This window comes from Macrosteles quadrilineatus, unplaced genomic scaffold, assembly GCF_028750875.1.
Source record: "Macrosteles quadrilineatus isolate MER2022 unplaced genomic scaffold, UCM_ALF_1.0 Scaffold_11__1_contigs__length_5352618, whole genome shotgun sequence".
In the NCBI taxonomy this organism is placed as follows: Eukaryota; Metazoa; Arthropoda; class Insecta; order Hemiptera; family Cicadellidae; genus Macrosteles; species Macrosteles quadrilineatus.
This window is the reverse complement of record NW_026542604.1, coordinates 936,072-955,709: the sequence shown is the minus strand read 5'-3', so window position 1 is coordinate 955,709 and position 19,638 is coordinate 936,072. Positions and strand designations below refer to the sequence as shown.

Below are 19,638 nucleotides of genomic sequence, written 5' to 3'. Positions count from 1 at the left end.
AAAAAAAAAACCTTTAATATTTTTCAATTGCTCGAATTCGGGCAACAGGTGCACTAGTTCATTTATAGTCTATGATTTTAAATTAATGTCTTGAATCACAATGTCGCTTGTCTAAAAAAAAGACTAGTTCAACTACTTTTAGAATTTTTTTTAGAATCAGTAACCTATTACACTAGAATCACTCTTACCAAACCCACCAGGTACAGGATTATTTAATTGTCAGAGCAGCGTAAAATAGGGGCTAGAGAAATAAAGTCAACTCAAAGATAATGTGATCAATCACTCCACTTCAGTTATCCAAACTGAACACAAACTCACTATGAAAATGAACGCTCTTGTGTGTATCATGTGTTTACTATGAACAGCTGTAATTAATACAAATTATTCGTCTGTTTAAGTAAACAAAATCTTTTCTTCATAAGAAATACATTGGGATTTTGATGGTCTGTGGGGCAAAGACTTTTATTACATGAATTGGTGAAAGGGGGGGTCTACACAAAAAATATTTAATTTTGACAAATTGTTTGTAAAAGTCCATCCATTATTAACGGAGGAGTAGTGTTTCGTAGAAATCGCCTTCACATATTATACATAAGGATTGTCACTAGTTAGTGACCATCTCAACACCACGTTTTTTTTTTTTTGCTTCAAATTTTTACATTACATGGGAAGTCTATTCTGTGTATAGTCAATAGTTATACTGAGGTTGGATAAAGGAGGTCCTCCCAGTAGACTGTCAGATTACACTGTTTCCTGAACCTGTCTTGCTAATATACTGACTCAAGCGACATACGTACAGATGTAATTTTACTTGTCTGTTACAGTGGGCTACGACCTGGGTGGAGTAATCACTAGCAGTAAAAGGGAGAGTGACCATGCGAACAAGAAAGGGATGCATCTCAAGGAAATGCATTGGTCAGTAAATTGATTGAAATACTAGGTTACCTCTTTGACTGTATAGACAGAATGGATTGCATTTTTGTGGTAACAAATTATTATCTTTGCCCTTTAATAAAAACATACAGTCTAACCTTGATATAACGAACCTCGATACAACGAATTCCTTGATATAACGATTTTTTTTAAATCCCCTAGAACTCTCCATAAGACACAATGTATATTTTACCTCTACATAACGAACAAACCATAACAACAACCTTGATTTAACGAATTTTTTGTGATTTCGGCTAAAATAAGACACCTCAATATAGCGAATTTATCATTGTCAGAACCTCTACATTGCGAATTTAACCTCTGCATAACGAATTGTCTACGTCTTTCCCTCGATAAAACAAATCCCCCACCCCATTATTGTTTTTGAAAAATCTGTTTCTTTATCAAATGAAATGAAAGGTGACGTCATCGCTTGCACTAACATTCGTCTGCTCCGTTTTTAACACATCTCTCTGTCTGCTGTCGCTGCGCGCGCTATGTTGCAACTGAGAACTGATTTCATTCACTATTCACTGAGGACTGATGACGACTTAATGTTTAGTAAGCTGTGATTTGGCGATAAGTAACTATCGTGAATTGTACAATTTTTGGATAAAGAGAAACCTAAGAAAGAATATAAAAACAAAACCAAAGAGAAAGAATAGCAACATCGTTATTTTAACATTCCTTTTCGAGTGTTTTTATTATCTTTAAGTTGGCTATGATTATACACTTTTATAATGACTTATCTAATAATTTATTGTTTTCAATACGATTTGTTTCAACTAGCAACACCAATGCTATATTTAATGATTATTATTGACATTCCTCTGTTGCGATAAATCAGTACTGTACTCTAAGTAGCCTACCGGCCTATCACGAGCAGTAGCTTACAAAACTTCCTACTACTTATTTTGTTTTGTTCTTTACATGGTTTATGACTACGCAATACAGTGTTTGGCTAGGTTTTAGGAGGGTTAGAACAAGCTGTAATTTTAAACTTACAGTTTTTAACCTATACCAAGGTCAATGCCATTGTCATGATTGCGCAATATTCAAGATCCCTCCCCTTTTTTATGCCGGATGATTTAGGTTCTACTGTACAATGTAAACACTGTACTGTAAAGTATTGTAGCCTATGCTACTCTAATTGTGTTTTGTCTAATCCCGACCTATATTGACCGACGCTGGTTCTGAACCTAGACTTAGCGAAATTCCTGCAAACATAACCTCTATATAACGAACCTCGTTTTAACGAAATCCTTGATATAACGAATATTCAGTTCGGTCCCTTCAGATTCGTTATACTGAGGTTGGACTGTATTATATATCAATTTTGAATTTTGTTCATTATTCCTCAGCAGGGATGGTGAAAATGAGGGTTTTTAAATTAGACATGAATAACTAACCAGTACACTTAAACACACTTTTACTTTATACACAATTTCAATGTCTCAAAAGTGCTTGAAAATCATATTGAGAAAATAAAAATGGAATTGCAATTTGCAATCATTCCTAAAATTTCTCCGTAGTAAAATGACAACAAAATTCAATTTTAGTTGAAAAAAAATTGGAAGAGTAGTAGTGCTGGAGCTCTTGCAAATTGTGTCTCAGACCTCAATCCAGATGATGATGAGATTCCCACACCTCTTAACAAAACACTAGAACATCAACACTGAAGCATGTTTCTTTTACAGTCTGTATCCAGGAGATCTGTACCCGTTCACAAGAAAGCCATTTTTCATAATCGTAGACTCGGACAATAGCTTTGTATTCCAAAACATCCCCAGATACTTTGGACAGCCGATGGTTGTGCTCATGTCGCCTCAAGATGTTCCGCCAAACTATCAAGGTGATTTCATGTGTATGAGTTTTGCTTCTTGCACATTTTGTTGTCAGCTGGAATGATTATGTTGATTCATCAGTCTTCTATGATTTTGTTTGCTCTTAACTCCTAATTAAAGATGCTTTAAGCATTGAAGACTATTCACAATACTTTTGTTAACATTTCACAATAAGATTGCTAACAAGACGTCTTGCAGTGGGTTTTATTATTTCTTTACTTTTCAAATGAAGTTATTGTAATAGTAACCTGATTTGTTGTATAACTTGTAGCCTACTAGTTATATTTTATGTAAAAATGAAAATGTTGTTTGATTTGTTTTTATTTGATCTTAAATGTTTTATACAATGTAGTTCTATGGATCCAATTTAAGTTGAGATAGATAAGGTTGTTCAAGATGTAATCGAATTGAAAAAATAGTCTTTTGAATACAGATTTTATAATAGGATTTTACAGCTCAAAAGACCCTCTACTATAGTAGTCAGACCACCAAGTATTTCAGGCTTATCCTTTTATACAATCTCATATATTTATTTTGTTTAATATTTTTGTATGTGCTTACAGATTTGCCTTCATTAATAAAGTCTTTCAACCTGTATAACTTACCTAATTAAAATTTGGCCAAAGTAAACAATTAGTTTAAAATAGTTTAATAATAGAAAACTTCAAACCAATAACTATTCCCTCCCAAAACATGTCCAATGTGTTCTAAGATTATTTTCGTGTGTTTCCCCACAGACCATCAGCACAACGGCAGCCTGTTCACATTGTTCCTGCACAGTCCGCTGACAGCGTTCTGTTTCATCTGCAATATCCTGACTGTGCCGATCCACCACTGGGAGCGCTGCCAGTCCTTCATAGACAGATTCGTCACCGAAGCCAGCAGACTGTTTGGACGTAGTAGAATAGGTATTGTACTCATCACTTGGAAATACGCTCACTCATTTCGATCATACCCGCCGCAGCTAATCGCAGACTAAGCGAATTTCAATTCGTCTGTTTGAATTTTTACTACAATATTTCCATAAACAAGAAATATTTTATTCCCCATTTAAATAGCATTAGATTTAACGAGTGCTTAGGTTTGCCGCTACGGGAAAGGTAAAAGGTGTTTTTTTCACCAAACGTTAATACTATAGGATGAAATAAATAATTTGGCAAATTTTAATAAGATCCTAAAACAAGTAAACTAGTACAACAGGTTTCTTTTTCTCCATAATATTCACATGGGAGTATTCAAATGTACAGTTTTTCTGAAATAATCTCCGTTACCTTTAACAATTGTACGACAACACTTGATCATACAAAATTATTTGTTTTATTAAGCTCTAAACAATGGCTGTAATATCAGTTTTCCCATTAACAGATGTAAATATACATACATAAAAATTTGAAGGAATAGGGGTTTTGGCCCTGGAGACATCAAAATGAAAAAGTAAATTGGTCCCGAGTCCAGGTCTTACCGTTCCACCCACTGTAATAGCTATACTGGACAGGCGTAGTTCAGCCTAGGCCTAATAGAGGGTCATCAAAATACTCCTTCAGCGAGTAGTAGGCTTTTTTTTAAGTATGCAGTGAGTATCTTAAGGAGAACCCTTTTGTCGAGGAATAGGATGGAGTTTGGCAACTTATTATATATTGTTGGGGCTCCATTACTAAAGGCCATCTGAGTCCTTGACAGTCTAACTCTAAGAACAGTTGGTTGTGATGCTTTGTAAGGTGATTGCGATGATGTGTTGCTACTCTGGTAGGAAACTCCTCAATATTACGTAATTTTAGGAGGTCGTATTTTATGCAGGTGAGGATATAGTGACCAAACACTGTTAGAATTCCCAGCCTGGCAAAGATAGGCTCTCAGTGAGCCAGACGATCGCTGAAGGTGATTATGTCTTAATGCTCCCTTTTGCTGGACCAAGATGTCTTTGTGGGTGCGTGTCACCATAACAGCACGCCATAGCTCACATGGCAATGAAACATAGAGTGATAAATATTCATCAGGTATTTCTCTGTGACCAGATACCTAAGTTTCAGGAGCAGAAAGCATACCCTTGACAGCTTATTGCAGACCTGATCTACGTGATTATTCCAGGTTAGCTTCTGGTCCTGGTAAAACCTAGCAGCTTCACCGGATGATTGGGAGCATGTTTAGCCAGACTGCAGACAAGAGATTGTGTCTTGGTTTGGACCAGTTTGTCTTCAATTAATTGCAGTTCAGCTCCTGCTACAGACTGTTCAACCTGCAGTCCTCGTGACAAGGGTGGCGTTGTCAGCAAATAGTACATTTCCTGTCTTGTTGAGGTCGTTTATCATAACTAGGAAAAGAATCGGCCCATATTACAGATCCTTGTGGAACTCCATGCTACTTCTAAAGGTGCTGAAGTTGCCCTGTCGATAAAGACCACCTGCTGCCTACCCGAAAGATATGATTAAATTGTCCTGAGAACAGTGCCTACTCCATAACTCTCCAACCTCCTGACCAGTATGACATGGTCGATGCAATCGAATGCACGACTTAGGTCGCACAATGTGAGGGTGACTGTGTTGCAAGCCTCGAATGCCTCGCCAACCAAACCTGCAATTAAGCCTCATGACCGCTCCTGTTGTGGACCAGCCTTTACGGAATCCAAATTGACCTTTCGTCAGTAGGTTGTTGGACTCTAGGTGTTCACAAAGCTGTTTGGCCGTTTAGAGCCTCTAATACTTTACCGAAGATTGGTAAGATAGAAACGGGCCTATGCTGCCTAATATTTCTCGCTCTCCCTTCTTGTAAATGGGGACATTTCTGGCAATTTTCAAATTTTGATGCTGTGGGGAAAAACGTCCTCTCTTCAAGATGTTGTTCAGAACTAGCAATAGCGGTTGAGAGATTTTTCCTATCACCCGTTTCAACCAAGTAGTGGACATTGGGCTGTTTGAGTTCTTGAAACCATATTTATTTACATTTTATCTCTTTCTTGGCATCAACAATTTTTTGTTTGTAGACATTTTTAGAGGCCAAGTAGGCTGCTTTGTCCACCTCTTGGTTGTTCTCACTAAACCTGTACTTCAGTGCAAGCATGTTCTGCTTTAGCCTAAACAACTCAAGGGTATACCAGTTAAGGCAAGATTTTGACCTCGGCACCCTGGGCCTATATACCTTGGACTTGGATGGGAAAAAACATTAAATAATTTCCCTATTTAAAAAAAACACATAAAAATCATTTACATCGTCTTTTAGGATGATAAATCATTTGATCTCACCTAGAGCTACTAAAAATAGGTCTATCATGCTTAGGTCAAGTTTCCTAATGTTAAAAACATAACTACTAAGCCAATAATTCAAAGGAGGACTCACCACATTTGAATTCATCTATCACATTACCGCTGCAGAGTGATCTGGGACAAAATGTTCAATGACTCTGGCCTCATAATCCCAAGTGTTCAGGTTTACTTACAGCTATATTGTCGACGCAGGAGTGGCCCCTCGTTGGTTGTGTTGTCGTGAAGAAAAGGACTTCAGGAGATTGAGCAGGGTAGATCTTTCGGCGCCTTCTCCAATTAAATTCATGTTGACATTAGATAGAGAGAGCTTTGCCCTGAAAATGTATTTTTAACCTCCTTGGCAATTTGTTTGTCCAGCAAGTAGTTTGTATGTGTACACATTCTGCTAGGATTGATAAGCAACGTTCCATTCACATTCTGTTAGGATAGATTACTTATGTACCATTCAGTATACTAAAATTTATCTTATAGATAAATAAAGGAAATTTGATTAATTATTAGTAGAGGTGTGCGGATAGTAAAATTTCATTTCGGATCGGATTCGGATTGGATAGTTGAGGCTCGGTTCGGATCGGATATTGGGAGGTTCGGATTCGGATAGTTTGGCGCAGTTAATAATAAGCTGCATATGTATTTTCAACCTATAAAACAATGTAAAGCTGTGTAAATTAACTTAAATGACAATTTTGAATTATAGAATTTTAAAATTAGCCAAGTCCACAGTTTTCTCTCTCTTGAAAATCACAATTCACAACATTTACTTTCAAAAGTTGGTTGCTTGAATTAAGTACACTAGCAGCCAAAATCTTCACACAACACCTTAGCTCAGCAGGACTGATGTTAAACGTTTGGGCTTGTTTACTTGAGGTTATGTTTTATGCTGTTTCCTGGTTCTCACAAGACAAGGAAAATCACAATTCACAACATTTATTTTCAAAAGTTGGTTGCTTGAATTAAGTACACTAGCAGCCAAAATCTTCACACAACACCTTAGCTCAGCAGGACTGATGTCAAACGTTTGGGCTTGTTTACTTGTAGTCCAGGCAAATTAGATCAAATATAGGGAATGCTCCCCAAAAAATCGTCTAAAGCTGGAAAGTGTTTTAATACCTTTTGGGAGTCCCAAATAAGAGTCCTGTGAGTTTGCGACGGATTCTGACGTCTGCTTAAGTTTTGGGAGTCGAAAAACTATGAAAATTGTGCACTTTTTTCAGTTTTTCGCTTATAACTCCTAAATAACGAATCCTACGGAAAATGTTGTTCAAAGGTCTCTTTTAGTACATTAAATTCTGCGTCGATTGGTGTTAAATACGTCAAAATCGGCCGAGCCGTTTAGCCGCTGTAGCTTTTTAAAGTTAGGTCATTTTCATCAACATGGCCAAAAGTTGATTATTTGACCAGTTTTCGGCTTACAACTCCTAATCAACGCTTGCTATACAAAAATGCACCTGTAGTTAGTTTGGAAAAGACAACATTCTGTGTAATATGTTTTTTTTACTAATCTATAATGGCAATTGATTGCTACCTACTTTGTATGGTCGCCATTTCATTGAAAAAATATTAATATTAAATATTAATTTTAGTAAAATTTTCCAAAATTTGCCATTATTGATTGGTAAAAAAACATATTACGCAGAATTTTGTGTTTTCCAAACTAACTACAGGTGCATTTTTGTATAGCAAGCGTCGATTAGGAGTTGTAAGCCGAAAACTGGTTAAATAATCAACTTTTTGGCCACGTTGATGAAAATGATCCAACTTTAAAAAGCTACAGTGGCTAAACAGCTCAGCCGATTTTGACGTATTTAACACCAATCGACGCAGAATGTAATGTACTAAAAGAGACCTGTGAACAACATTTTCCGTAGGATTCGTTATTTAGGAGTTATAAGCGAAAAACTGAAAAAAGTGCACAATTTTCATAGTTTTTCGACTCCCAAAACTTAAGCAGACGTCAGAATCCGTCGCAAACTCACAGGACTCTTATTTGGGACCCCCAAAAGGTATTAAAACATTCCAGCTTTAGACGATTTTTTGGGGAGCATATGTCTAATTTGCCTGGGCTATTGAGGTTATGTTTTATGTTGTTTCCTGGTTCTCACAAGACAAGGAGTTCGATCTAAAGTTTATTTTCACATTGCATTTCCTTACGTTTTTGGAACGGATTATTGGCCTTAAGTGGCATTTTGCGGGTTTGCCAAGTTTAGAAAACATCACTAATGCACTAAGCTGGGCTCTAGCTCACGATTTGATGTTGGGCAATTAGGCTTTATAACTCTGTAAAAGGTGTGTATCCCTGAATTTATAAATTGCATTCTACACTTATTCACTGCCAAACATAATTCAGTAGAACCTTGATGAACCGAGAATTACACTAGCCTATATACCTAACTTCATTACCCCAAGTAAAATACCAAGATAATTTTTATAATTGTATTTGAATCGTATAATCTTAGTTTGTTAAAAATGGAATGTATGTTCAACAATTAATTGCAGTCCATTATTGTTAAGCAGTATGGTCCCAAATTATTTTTTTGATTTTGAAACATCACAGTTCATTTGTCAAAATTATAGTTGAAGCAGCCCAATGTCAAGTCACGCTTGTGCAATAGTTTGTTTACAAGCTTTTTCCAGACCACTGGGGAGGGCGTGTGCTCCCGCTATCTCCACGTTCCGCCATCTCCGAACCCAAATCTGTCCCGCCACCTCCGAATTCTTGAGTGACCCTTATAATCCCGTCACTGCCTGCGTTGTTAGCTGTCATTGCATCCACGGCTGCGAAGCCCCGTGGATGGAAGATTTAATGAAAATTAACCCGCGGGTTAGGTTAGGTTAGGTCAGGTTAGGTTAGGTTAGGTTAGGTTAAGTTAGGTTAGGTTAGGTTTGGACGGAAAATCTTAACGCAGGAAGTAACCGAGGATTATAGGTGTCACTCTGAAATTCGGAAATAGCGGTACACGGAGGTGGTGGGACGCGGAGATAGCGGGAGGTAACCGGGGAGGGTGGTGTCTGATAAGCCGTCTATTGTTCACCCCCAAGAAGGTTCGACCCTCATTAGTGCTGCTCGGCTGCACTCAGTGGGGAACCCAATACCACAAATCAATCTTTTAAAAATGAATAAAAATATTTGGTAATAATTGTTATGTTAATATTCACCTTGAAATTTCAATAAATTTGGTGTAAAATTTGACAGAAATCGGCCATTTTGACCGATTATTAATACAGTACCAAATACCAATAAAGTACATTCAAATAAAGTACATTCATTGGTAATTAAATAATAGGTAAAACTTTACCGATTTTCGTCAAGTTTTACCCCCTGCTGTACGCTATGTCACAATAGCTGATAACGACATGGATGATTAGTAACCATGGCAACTTGTTGAATGCGTGATGAAGGGAAACCCAAGAAATAGAAGAACAAAGAGAAAGAATAATGACGTTGTTATCTTTATACCCTTTTTACAATTTCTGTTATTTGTTATCTTTATGTAAAATTTTATGATTTTGTTTTATAGGTTTATAAAATAATTCTTTTTAACTACGGGAATATCAATTTATAATTTATCAACGTGCTTCTCTTCTGAAACAGCAATACCGGATGCATAATTGTATTTTGATGTTGAAATTAAAATCACGACAAAAGTGTGTATATATCCATGGTCCCTATCGTTTAATCATTTAATATGTACACAATCAATGCTAAATAATCGTGGTTAGTTCTAACTTTATTTTTTATTATTCAAAGTGTCTACACAGTAAGACAATCCAAAGTCAAACCGGGCAATGAATACCCAAAAAACAACGTATCTTATCCTGTAATTGGAATACCACTCGCTGGCCAGTCCTTTAGGTTTAGGGAAGTAGTGCAAGTGCAAGTCTATAGCTTCAAGGTCTTACCCACCCCTTCCCCCTCCGGTCCTACTTGACTCACTACCCGCGCTCCTTTCGAGGTCATTGCCTAACCCCTCCCACCCTTCTATTGTGTTGCCTTTCTATTGTTTCTATTCTGACTTTTTTGGGGAAACATTAAATCTATTGTTTACGTAACATCACAGTAGTAGGCTAGATTTTTCTACTTTGAAACAGTACTTACTGTATTAAAAAAACTATTACGCAGCGCCCCTAGTATCAGGAGGGAGACAAGCACGAGTTGACTTTCATTTGACCATGGTAGTTCTTTTCTGCTTTATGTCTGTTCGTCCAGATGAATCTAATCGTAAAGCAAAACAGCCGATAACGACTGAACTAATTATTGGTATTGCATCATACGGCTTCTTTGCCGTTTGCTGTTAGGTCGTTGGAAACGTATTGCTGTAATTTTGTCCTGGGAATCTAATGATGGTTATGGAGATTTAGTTTTCTGTCCAAAACGTCAAAATATATTGTCTATCCGAAAAAGTCGGATATATAACGGATAGTGTCGGACATCGAATTTGGGCTCGGTTCGGATATCCGAATCCGACCCGATTTTTCGGATATCTGCACACCTCTAATTATTAGTACAGTAGAACTCCAACTATCCAAACTCTAACTAACGTAATCACCGATTATCAGAATCGCTTTCAGAAACCATTTAAAACCACAGCAATACAAATCGTACAGAAGCCGTGATCGTGGCAAAATCGAAAATCTCTCTTGGTCATGTAGACATCATCACCATCTCCCGTGGTGCCGTAAACATCGTAATCGATTTTTGCGATCAACTGGGATACAGTCCCATGGTCCCAAGTCCCAAATGATTCGGATAGTTAGAGTTATACTGTTATGTAAATTTAGTCTTCAAATTTAGAATGGAATCCTGTATGGAACAAAAAGAGCGATAGAGTTAAATAATAATTTAATCCAAATAAATCTCTAATCGTATGTTTTTTTTTTGTTTTTTTTTTTTGTAAAAATTGGGTTTTCTCATTTTTGTTCATTAAAAACATACCGTTTCCTAATTTTTCTTCAATCCATTTTGTAGGGCTAAAAAAAAAATAAAATAAAATAAATTAGTAGGCCCTAACTTTAAGTGTTCTTTTACAAATTAATGGTCACAGAGAAAATTAAAAAAAATTAAGTTTAAAATTCCTATGTTATTCTTATGGAGAATACTTAACTGTTGTAGTTTGTTTTTTTTATGGATATAGGTCCAGTCAAACACAGTATTAAATTATGAAATCTAATAAATATTTCAGTTGAATAATGATAGTAAAACTAAACAGGTTTTTATAGCATGTTTTGAACATTTCAGACCCAGCATATCTTCAATTCTTTGGAGACGATTTCTTAAGATTACTGCTATTGAGATTTGTCTTCTGTCACGTCGTCCTACATCTTCATAGATCATTCAAGGTCAGAATCACTCAAACTATTTTAAAACTTGATGGAATTTTATTTTATATCATAAGTCTACCAAAGAAGTGTGTTTTTATATATACTAGTAGTTGCCTCGTGGTCGACAACTCGACCAAAAAATATGTATATTGGGTAAACCTCTATATTTTCACCCCACGCTGTAAATAAAACATGTGATTGGAATATCTTTATCTTCCATTTGTTTTGATTTTCTGTTTATATTTTGTTGTTATTTTGTCACCAGGATGACAACCCATAAGGCCCATGTTATTTATTTTTTGATTTCAAACTTATTTTTTGTGCTTTTGAGCCTTTTTTTAATTTTCAAAGGGGTCTTCACATCTACAAAAAAATATCTTTCTAAAAGTATGCATAGATTTTCCATACGATGCACACAAGTTGAGAAAACAGGCTTTTATGAAACATGCTTGCCTATTAATATATGGATTTGATTTTGACCATTTAAGCCTTAAAGATTGAAATTTCGGACTTTGGCTTACCTAACTATCTATGTGAGTGTGACTCAACAAAAACTCTGCTAAAAGGTATACTTGACACAAGTCAAATCTGGGAGTCAGTTTTAGAATTTCTTTTTTTGGGCTTCTGTTGACTAATGATGTTATACTCCTTTCACAAATTGTAGGCGGTTTTAGAAGAAGAAATCTATCCTCTCCACATCTCCATCCTACCACAAAATCTCAAAAACCATCAAAGATTTTTCAAAATGTCAATCAGCTGCAACATACATTAAGGAGAAAAAAGTGGTGTGGAACTTCCCCTCAAACCGCCTAAATTTTGCGAACAGAGTATAGCACAGTAGACTGTTAGGTCTGATCAACGGCCTAGACTACTACTTGGTGTTTGCCAGAAGACAACACAGTAGATTTAAGCTTCAAGTCCTGTCTCAATCAGGTCTGATGTGCAACTCTTGAGCAGGTCTCTGGCAGAGATTGGTAGGAAAAGACCATCTAAACTACTATTAACTATTACTATTAACTATTAACGTTGGACAGGTCTGGTGGAAGTTGTCGGATGGGTGGTCTCTTTGTGAGTTGCCCCTCAAGTTTTTACTCTCAGACATTTACCTACTTTTTGCACACCCTCGCTGTATCTTTGTGTCCACCAAAAACGTTTTCAAATTATTTGGACATTTCTATTCCTATATGAGGGGAAGGCATTAAAAATAAGCTAATTTAATGGATAAATGACCAAACTAACTAAAGATCATTAATCAGAATGGCATGTGTTGTGCAGGGAAGGCAGCTGAGACCGCGGTGTCAGCCACCATTGCCAGACGCCGACCTGCTAGAACATCCGGCCCTGCAACATCTGGTGCTGGATCTGGCGTCACACCTTGAGGTAAATGAAAACTCAACAACTTTATTAATGTAACTGTCTCTAAATTATGTTTAATGAGGATATTGCAAGTGTAGTTTTGTTTGGTGAGTGGGTGGCTCAGTCGGTAGCAAGACAGACTGTGTAACTACAGTGTTTTTGTAGGTTTGGGTCTCATTGGTGCCACTTAACATTCATATACATTAGTGATGGGCGGATCCAAGAAAATGTCGGTACCGGATCCGGATCGTGAAAAATTTGGATCCGGATCAAGAACATGACAGATACGTACTGTCATAAGGACAGTTTTTTTTTTTTTTAACTTAATATTTACAGAAATCAAATTTAAATCATACTGCTTAAAATTAAGTTGGTAATGTTTAAAGGTTGATGTAATAAGATATAAGAATAATATAGCTTATATAGCTACGCAATGTATCAGATTATGTCGACGTCTAAAAATTCTTTGGCTAGGCTAAAGAATGGTGAAAACCGGAGTTCCCTATCTCTTCTCTATACAAAGTAGTAGCCAATATTACCTTTACATTTTTATCATAATCTTTTTATTATAAAATGAAACTTCCTGCTAAGTTTGCACGACCATCAAAAACATCTGTGTATTTACTCAGAAAAATATGAAATGGGGGGTCTTGACTTGTTATTCACCCTGTATGGACACAGACAGTCATGTATATGGACACTGATAGTCTTGTTCATAAACACAGATATTCTTGTATGGACACTGACAGTCTTGTATATAGACAAAGTTAGTCTTATGGAACGTATCCAGTCTTAGACCCTGTACACATGGGAGTGTTGCAACGCGCGTTACGTGTCGCGTGTTGCAACGCGCGTCTTAGAAACACAGCAATCAAATGTACACATACAGCGCCAGTGCTTCGGCCAACATGCGTTGCTACGCGCACCTGGGAGGTTCATCGAGCAACGCGTGCTAGCAGCCGCTTCGAGTTACGAAGGTTCTAATGGAACCGTACACATGTGAGCGTTGTAACATGCGTTTTGGAGTAGAGGGGAGTAGGTTTTATGTATGTTTACTGTGTACTTCTAAACAATATATTATGGTAATTACGAGGTTCTCTTCTGTGAAATCCAATCCCTAACAATGCTCTCACAAGGTGCTGGACAGACTTTTTCGTTAAATGAAGCAATTAACATGCTTGAAGTAGCAAAAGCAAAAAGAACATAGTACAACATAGTTCAACATATACAACATAGTACAACATAGTTAGTTGTTTTAAGATTGTTTAACACTCACCCTGCATTCGTATCCAGCCTAAAAACATAAACTAAAGGCAAGAGACAGACGGACTCATGAGAACAGGGTGGATTATTTTGTAACATACACACAGCCTCAGAAGTCTGCAAGCAGGGTGACTATCCCTTCCCTCCTCCACCTCGTGCATTCCCTACTTGATGATTTTTTCCTATGTGATTTTCATAAATGCATTCTGTGGTTAGGGGAGGATAAGTTTCCAGTGATGATGATTTATATTTAGTGCTGTTGTACTCAGTACCTAAAATAAGAAACATTGGAAAAACATGTTTTTTATTATTAATATCTCCATTGGTAAATGTGGATCCCAAAGGACACGATGAGGTCTGAAAGCTTCAATCAACAATTTTTTTTATGTAACGCTTATAATTATGCAAAAACTAACCAAAGAAACGGAACCACGTGTGGAACAGGATGACAGTCCCTCAAAAGTAGGTGTAAACCAACCACAGTGCACATAGTGGTATTGCAGAGGGATAAAACAACGTTGAAAACACCTCTATGCTCATGTGCAGCAGAAAAGTCTGCAGGAGGATTTTTAAAAATCGCCCGAGAGGTGTTTCCCGAAAATCTGTCCACGAACTCAAGTGGATTCCGGCAGACGGACAAACTTTTGTGTGCGTTGCCCCATTTGATAACTTGGGGACCGAATATTAGTCTGCCCGTTTGCGTGAGTCATCTGTCTCTGTGTGCGCCGGCCTTAAGTATGACATTGACATTGTCTTAGTAAAGTGAACTGCTTCACATCACATTCTTCAAATTTGTTTATACTTATAGATCCTACTGCTTGTTGTAGGTGCGGAGTCACTTTGAAGGCAACGAGATGATGGATTGACTCACAGATATCTCGCAGTTTGTCCATACCTCCGATGTTCTCATTGTTACTTTATCTAGTATTTGGCTAATGGAGATTACGCTTTTTTGTACCTTTTCAGTTGATGTAACAAAGCGAAAACATGACATTGAGATGATTCATCTATCTAACCTTGCTGGCGTAAGATTTTCTTGATCATAATAAGTCTAGATATAGTAAAATAATGAGAGAAAGGAATTGGCTTGAAATGTCTATTTTGTTTGTGGATGAGGTTAAACAATTACAAAACAAAAACAAATTCAGAAACATAAGCTGATTAATAATGTATCCAAATTTTATGTTTCTATAAATTTGTTTAGTAAGTGTGGTATTGTATGCCTTTTAATATAACTGAAAATTTATAGCTTAGAAAATAAACTTTTTTTCTGATAACTAGACACTAGACAAGAATAATATTGAAAAATAATTTATACTTACAAAAACTTTTTAAACAGTGTATACATCTAATAATGGCAAAAAAACTAAATCCTGACAAAATTTAATCTTCTTCAATCACGATTACCAGATAATGTTTGTTACCTATTACTAATTTGAAACAAAAACATAAAAGAGTTGATAAAAACATAGAATTTTGAGTATTTCGACAAACGCTCCACAATTTGGTTTAAACCCTACAATAAACATAATCTGTAAAATATATCTCGCAATATAGCTTTTATAAAAATTATATTTCAACTTTATTCTTTGTTGAATTTGGGTAATCATTTTTTTCTAAATGGTGATGGGTGATGGATGGCACTTGAATAAGTAAAATATTTTGAAGATCTCTTTGCTCATTTGTCCTTAACATGAAGTCGGTCTGTCATGCCCGTAAACTGTTTAGTCTTAGTAACAAAAGACAAAAACAAAAACTTGTTATGATTAAAAATGCTAGAGAATTATAAGCAGTCTGTACATTCCAGATTTCCTTCCTTAAAAATTGTTTAGCTACAGTTTCGAAACCATAGAAATCTTGTGCAAAATGCTGTATAATCTGCTTTGTTTGAACATATCTTTAAAATATCACTCTCGACTCTTAATATTTTACTAAGCTGTAACTTAAAAGCCTCAAATTATGATCTTTGATTTTTATTAGTAACACAACTTGAAACGTTTTAATTTTATTAACTGTGCAAAATGTAAATGCATTACTTTACAAAGCAAAACATTTATTTAAGTAAAAAAAGTACTTTAAAACAATTTAGACAATATATGTACCTATGTTATTTAAAGAATTGTATACTTTATAGTTTAATTATTGTGTCTATTATCAAACTACAATATTATCAAGACCAGTAAAATAATGGATTTTATTTTGGGGAAAGGTGTGACAGTCTACCAAATCATACCCCAATTGATTCAAATTCGCCTTTATAGTGTACATTTTAGTTACTTAACTTTTTCTTTAGATTTTCAGGTATAAAAATTGTTGCTCGTAAATTATTAAATTTAAACTTAACCACAGTAGAGGCTGATTATCCAACCCAACCTTATGGATCTGTTGAAGACAATTTTAGGGTTTTTTCGGTTTTGTCAGAGAGTGCTTTGTTTTTAATATTTATTTATTCTCATTCAAGCAAGTATAAAAACATTTTTTGACTACATAGATCATTGTGTTTTTACAGAATAGAGCTAATATGCAACCGACTGAAACACTTATACATAAATAAATAATTAAAATGTGTTAACACTAAAAACAAATACTCCATACCATATGAAAAACGTAAAGTTGTGTAGCATCCAAGAGAAGAATCAAAAGGTTAACTCAGGAAAAAGTAATCAAACAACTTTATATTTGTTGACCCTTTAACTATGGTTTGTGCCTTTAGGAGACTCTTTATAGAAAAATATTTTTCAGGGAAGACCTCATTGAAGTATGCAGTTGATAGGAGTGTGTCTTGTGGTTTTCCTACAAGTTTCTGATCCTTATTGTCTTTATATATTGGTACTAAATCAATTATTATCCTCCAATGTAGTCTTTAACTATTAAGATCTTGTCAAACGTTTTACAAGTATTTTTACTCCTTTATTCTAACAAACACAGACGTTCTTCTTCTCATGGGGATCAATAGTCTGTGTAAAAACAGCTCTTTTGGGGTATGAGGATTGGCACATGTCACAGCAAACATGTTAAGGCTAAGTTTGAGTTAATTTAGTAGGGTTTGTAGTTTATAACATGGTTACTACTGAAAGCCTTACAAGAAAGAGATCTGTAGTAAATCCAATACAGAATATTTTATAACTAAGACAACTCTAGAACGTTATGTCATGTGAATAAAGTCATCAAGTGTTTACGCTCATGTTAATGTAAAATACTTCACATTTAGGTTTTTTTAGCGTTGAAACTTATTCTATATAGCGAAACTGCTTTAAATTCATATCCCTGTGCATAATTTTTCACATAATAGTAAATAGTTCTAGTTATAAAAGGGAGAATAGGAAGTGTACATACATGGTCAGCATCGTCTGTTGACAAAGAACAAGTCTAGAACGAGATCAAACTTAAACTTCAGCTCGTCTGGAGAGAGGTATAGAGGTGTTTTCGGCCTCAATCGAGTCAATATTTAAATAAAAAATTGACTTCTTTAAAGCTTTAATTTTTCGACACTACTATAATACTGTACAAATATTATACTAACAGGTTGTAAAATGAATGCTAGGGTTCAAATTATCGATACTATATTTATACAATATACATAATATATAAATATATACATATATAAATATTTATAAATAATATATCGAAGCTTTCTGTGTGGTGTTTCTCCTAAGCTGGCCAAGTCTTTGCTTGTTGAAAGGTCGGAAAACATTTTGTCAAACCACTGCCAATATCTGTTTTGAGAGAATTACTGCTACATTCGTCGAGTCTCAGTATAACTGTGGAAAATTGTTTTGATGCGCATCATACTATTGAAGATTATTTGTAAAAAGATCATTATATAATTAATATTCTGTTAACTAATTATTCCCAGGATGGATTGTTACATTTTTTGATTTACAACATATCAATTATTTATCATAACTAAAATATTAAACATACAAATTCAGTCAGTTTTTAGGGTACATTTTGTGCCATCTTGTAACAATGAAGAGTGTAGCATTAGTTCTCCAGCAGCCGAGCTATAATTAATTGCTAGAGAGTGAACTTGGGTTTATCATCTCACTTCAGTGTCCGTCTCTTGAATATGTTACATTCTCAATACTGATACAGTACCTCTAATGAATGTTGATGTATTGGAAACTTAAAGAAACAATACATGTCTCTTTTCCTATTGATCTATACGTTTTATTGTGTTGAAATGTAACCTAAACAAAACGGCTTCATTTATGTAATCATGCTAATCGTATATCAGTTCCCTTGGAGACGAACACCGATGCCCAAGTTCTCTTACAAGATCTACTGTCTGAACATTCTCAATTTGTATTATAAAGTTTCACAATGATTTCGAGCATGAAATCTCCCATGTATATATCATAATGTAAAATTATAATTGATTTTGACTAATACTTAATTTCACTCAAAATGTTATTAAACATTATTTTTGAATCTTAGAATTTTTATATTTGGTAAATTCATCTGTATCGTTTAATGTTGAGGATTTTGTGTGTTTTAATATTAGTAATCATTGAAATCTTTGTGGTGCGTTTCAGATAGTTTCACTAATGTAAATATTTCATTTATTAGTGTATTCTAGACTCACTAGTTTTTTGACATTCCTTGTTTAACATTGAACAATAAAGTGATATCTCCATTAATATTGTTTGTAACACCAAAGTAAGGTTATATTTGTATTTTTTTATAATTTAGACATAGTTTTGGATAATTATTTTGTTATTTAACATGTATTTTGAAAATTTGTAAATTGCCTGAGATATCAATCTTCTTTTAAATTTGGCTTTTACTGTTCATTAATTTTTTTTTTTTTTTTTTTTTTAAGGCTTGGTTATATGTATTGTTGGTCTTATTTAGTTGAACTTGTATTGGATATTTTTTTTTTTAAATATAACATAATATGGTTTTTTAAATTATGGAAAATAATCATCCTCCAAAACACCGCCTTTATCCGCTTGATGTTATGATTGTGTTTTACTAAAGAATTGTTTTAAAATAAATTCCGAAAACGCTCAAACTGGCAAAAACTCTATATGCCACAAAATTGTAACAACTTCCAATCCAAATACTGTTACTTTTATTAGTTGTTTACAGTGATTGTTATATTTGGTGTCTCCTAAAAGTTGTTGTAACATTGTTTTAAGTGTTTAAAAGCTAATCATATTGATTATTCTTTTTCTAAAAGAAAATTTTATACATTCAATATACTACTCTTAAAAAACTCTAATTAAATTTTGCAAAACTTATACAACAGTTTTTAAATTCTCAATTTGAGCCAATAACATACAAATCACAATTGTCTAAAAATGATTTCACCTCACGTTTAAATATTTCATTATTCATTTATTTATATGGTATACGATGTCATTGGCTACAGTTATATATTTTGTCAAACAATTAAACTGATAAATAATATATAAAGTTAATGTTTATAGTTTCCAATTATTTTTAGTCGTTAATCATTTAAAATTAGTTTTCTTTAAGGTATCAGTAAGTCAGGCGAAATAAATATTTCACATAAATTTTTAATCAATATATGCTTTGAACGATTGATGATTTTAGTTTTAGGACACTTAAATTTACTGAACACTGCAAATATGAAAACATTAATTTAATATTTACGTTTATTTAGTATATTTTCATGTTTGTTGTACTACACTCTACAC

At 34.7% G+C, this 19,638-nt stretch overlaps 1 protein-coding gene across 3 annotated transcripts in view; it reads left to right on the top strand.

Annotated features, from left to right (window-relative positions):
- The window catches only part of LOC129004758 (protein SCAI-like), a 58,662-nt gene extending 39,939 nt beyond the window's left edge, over positions 1 to 18,723 (top strand). For all 3 annotated transcript variants that reach the window (XM_054433380.1, XM_054433379.1, XM_054433381.1), the window contains 6 exons: positions 825 to 915; positions 2,631 to 2,785; positions 3,515 to 3,685; positions 11,274 to 11,374; positions 12,632 to 12,736; positions 14,803 to 18,723. In XM_054433380.1, the coding sequence (XP_054289355.1) occupies positions 825 to 915; positions 2,631 to 2,785; positions 3,515 to 3,685; positions 11,274 to 11,374; positions 12,632 to 12,736; positions 14,803 to 14,841 (662 nt within the window). In that variant the 3' untranslated portion in view covers positions 14,842 to 18,723. The remainder of the gene's footprint in view (positions 1 to 824; positions 916 to 2,630; positions 2,786 to 3,514; positions 3,686 to 11,273; positions 11,375 to 12,631; positions 12,737 to 14,802) is intronic.
- The last annotated feature ends 915 nt before the right edge of the window (positions 18,724 to 19,638 follow it).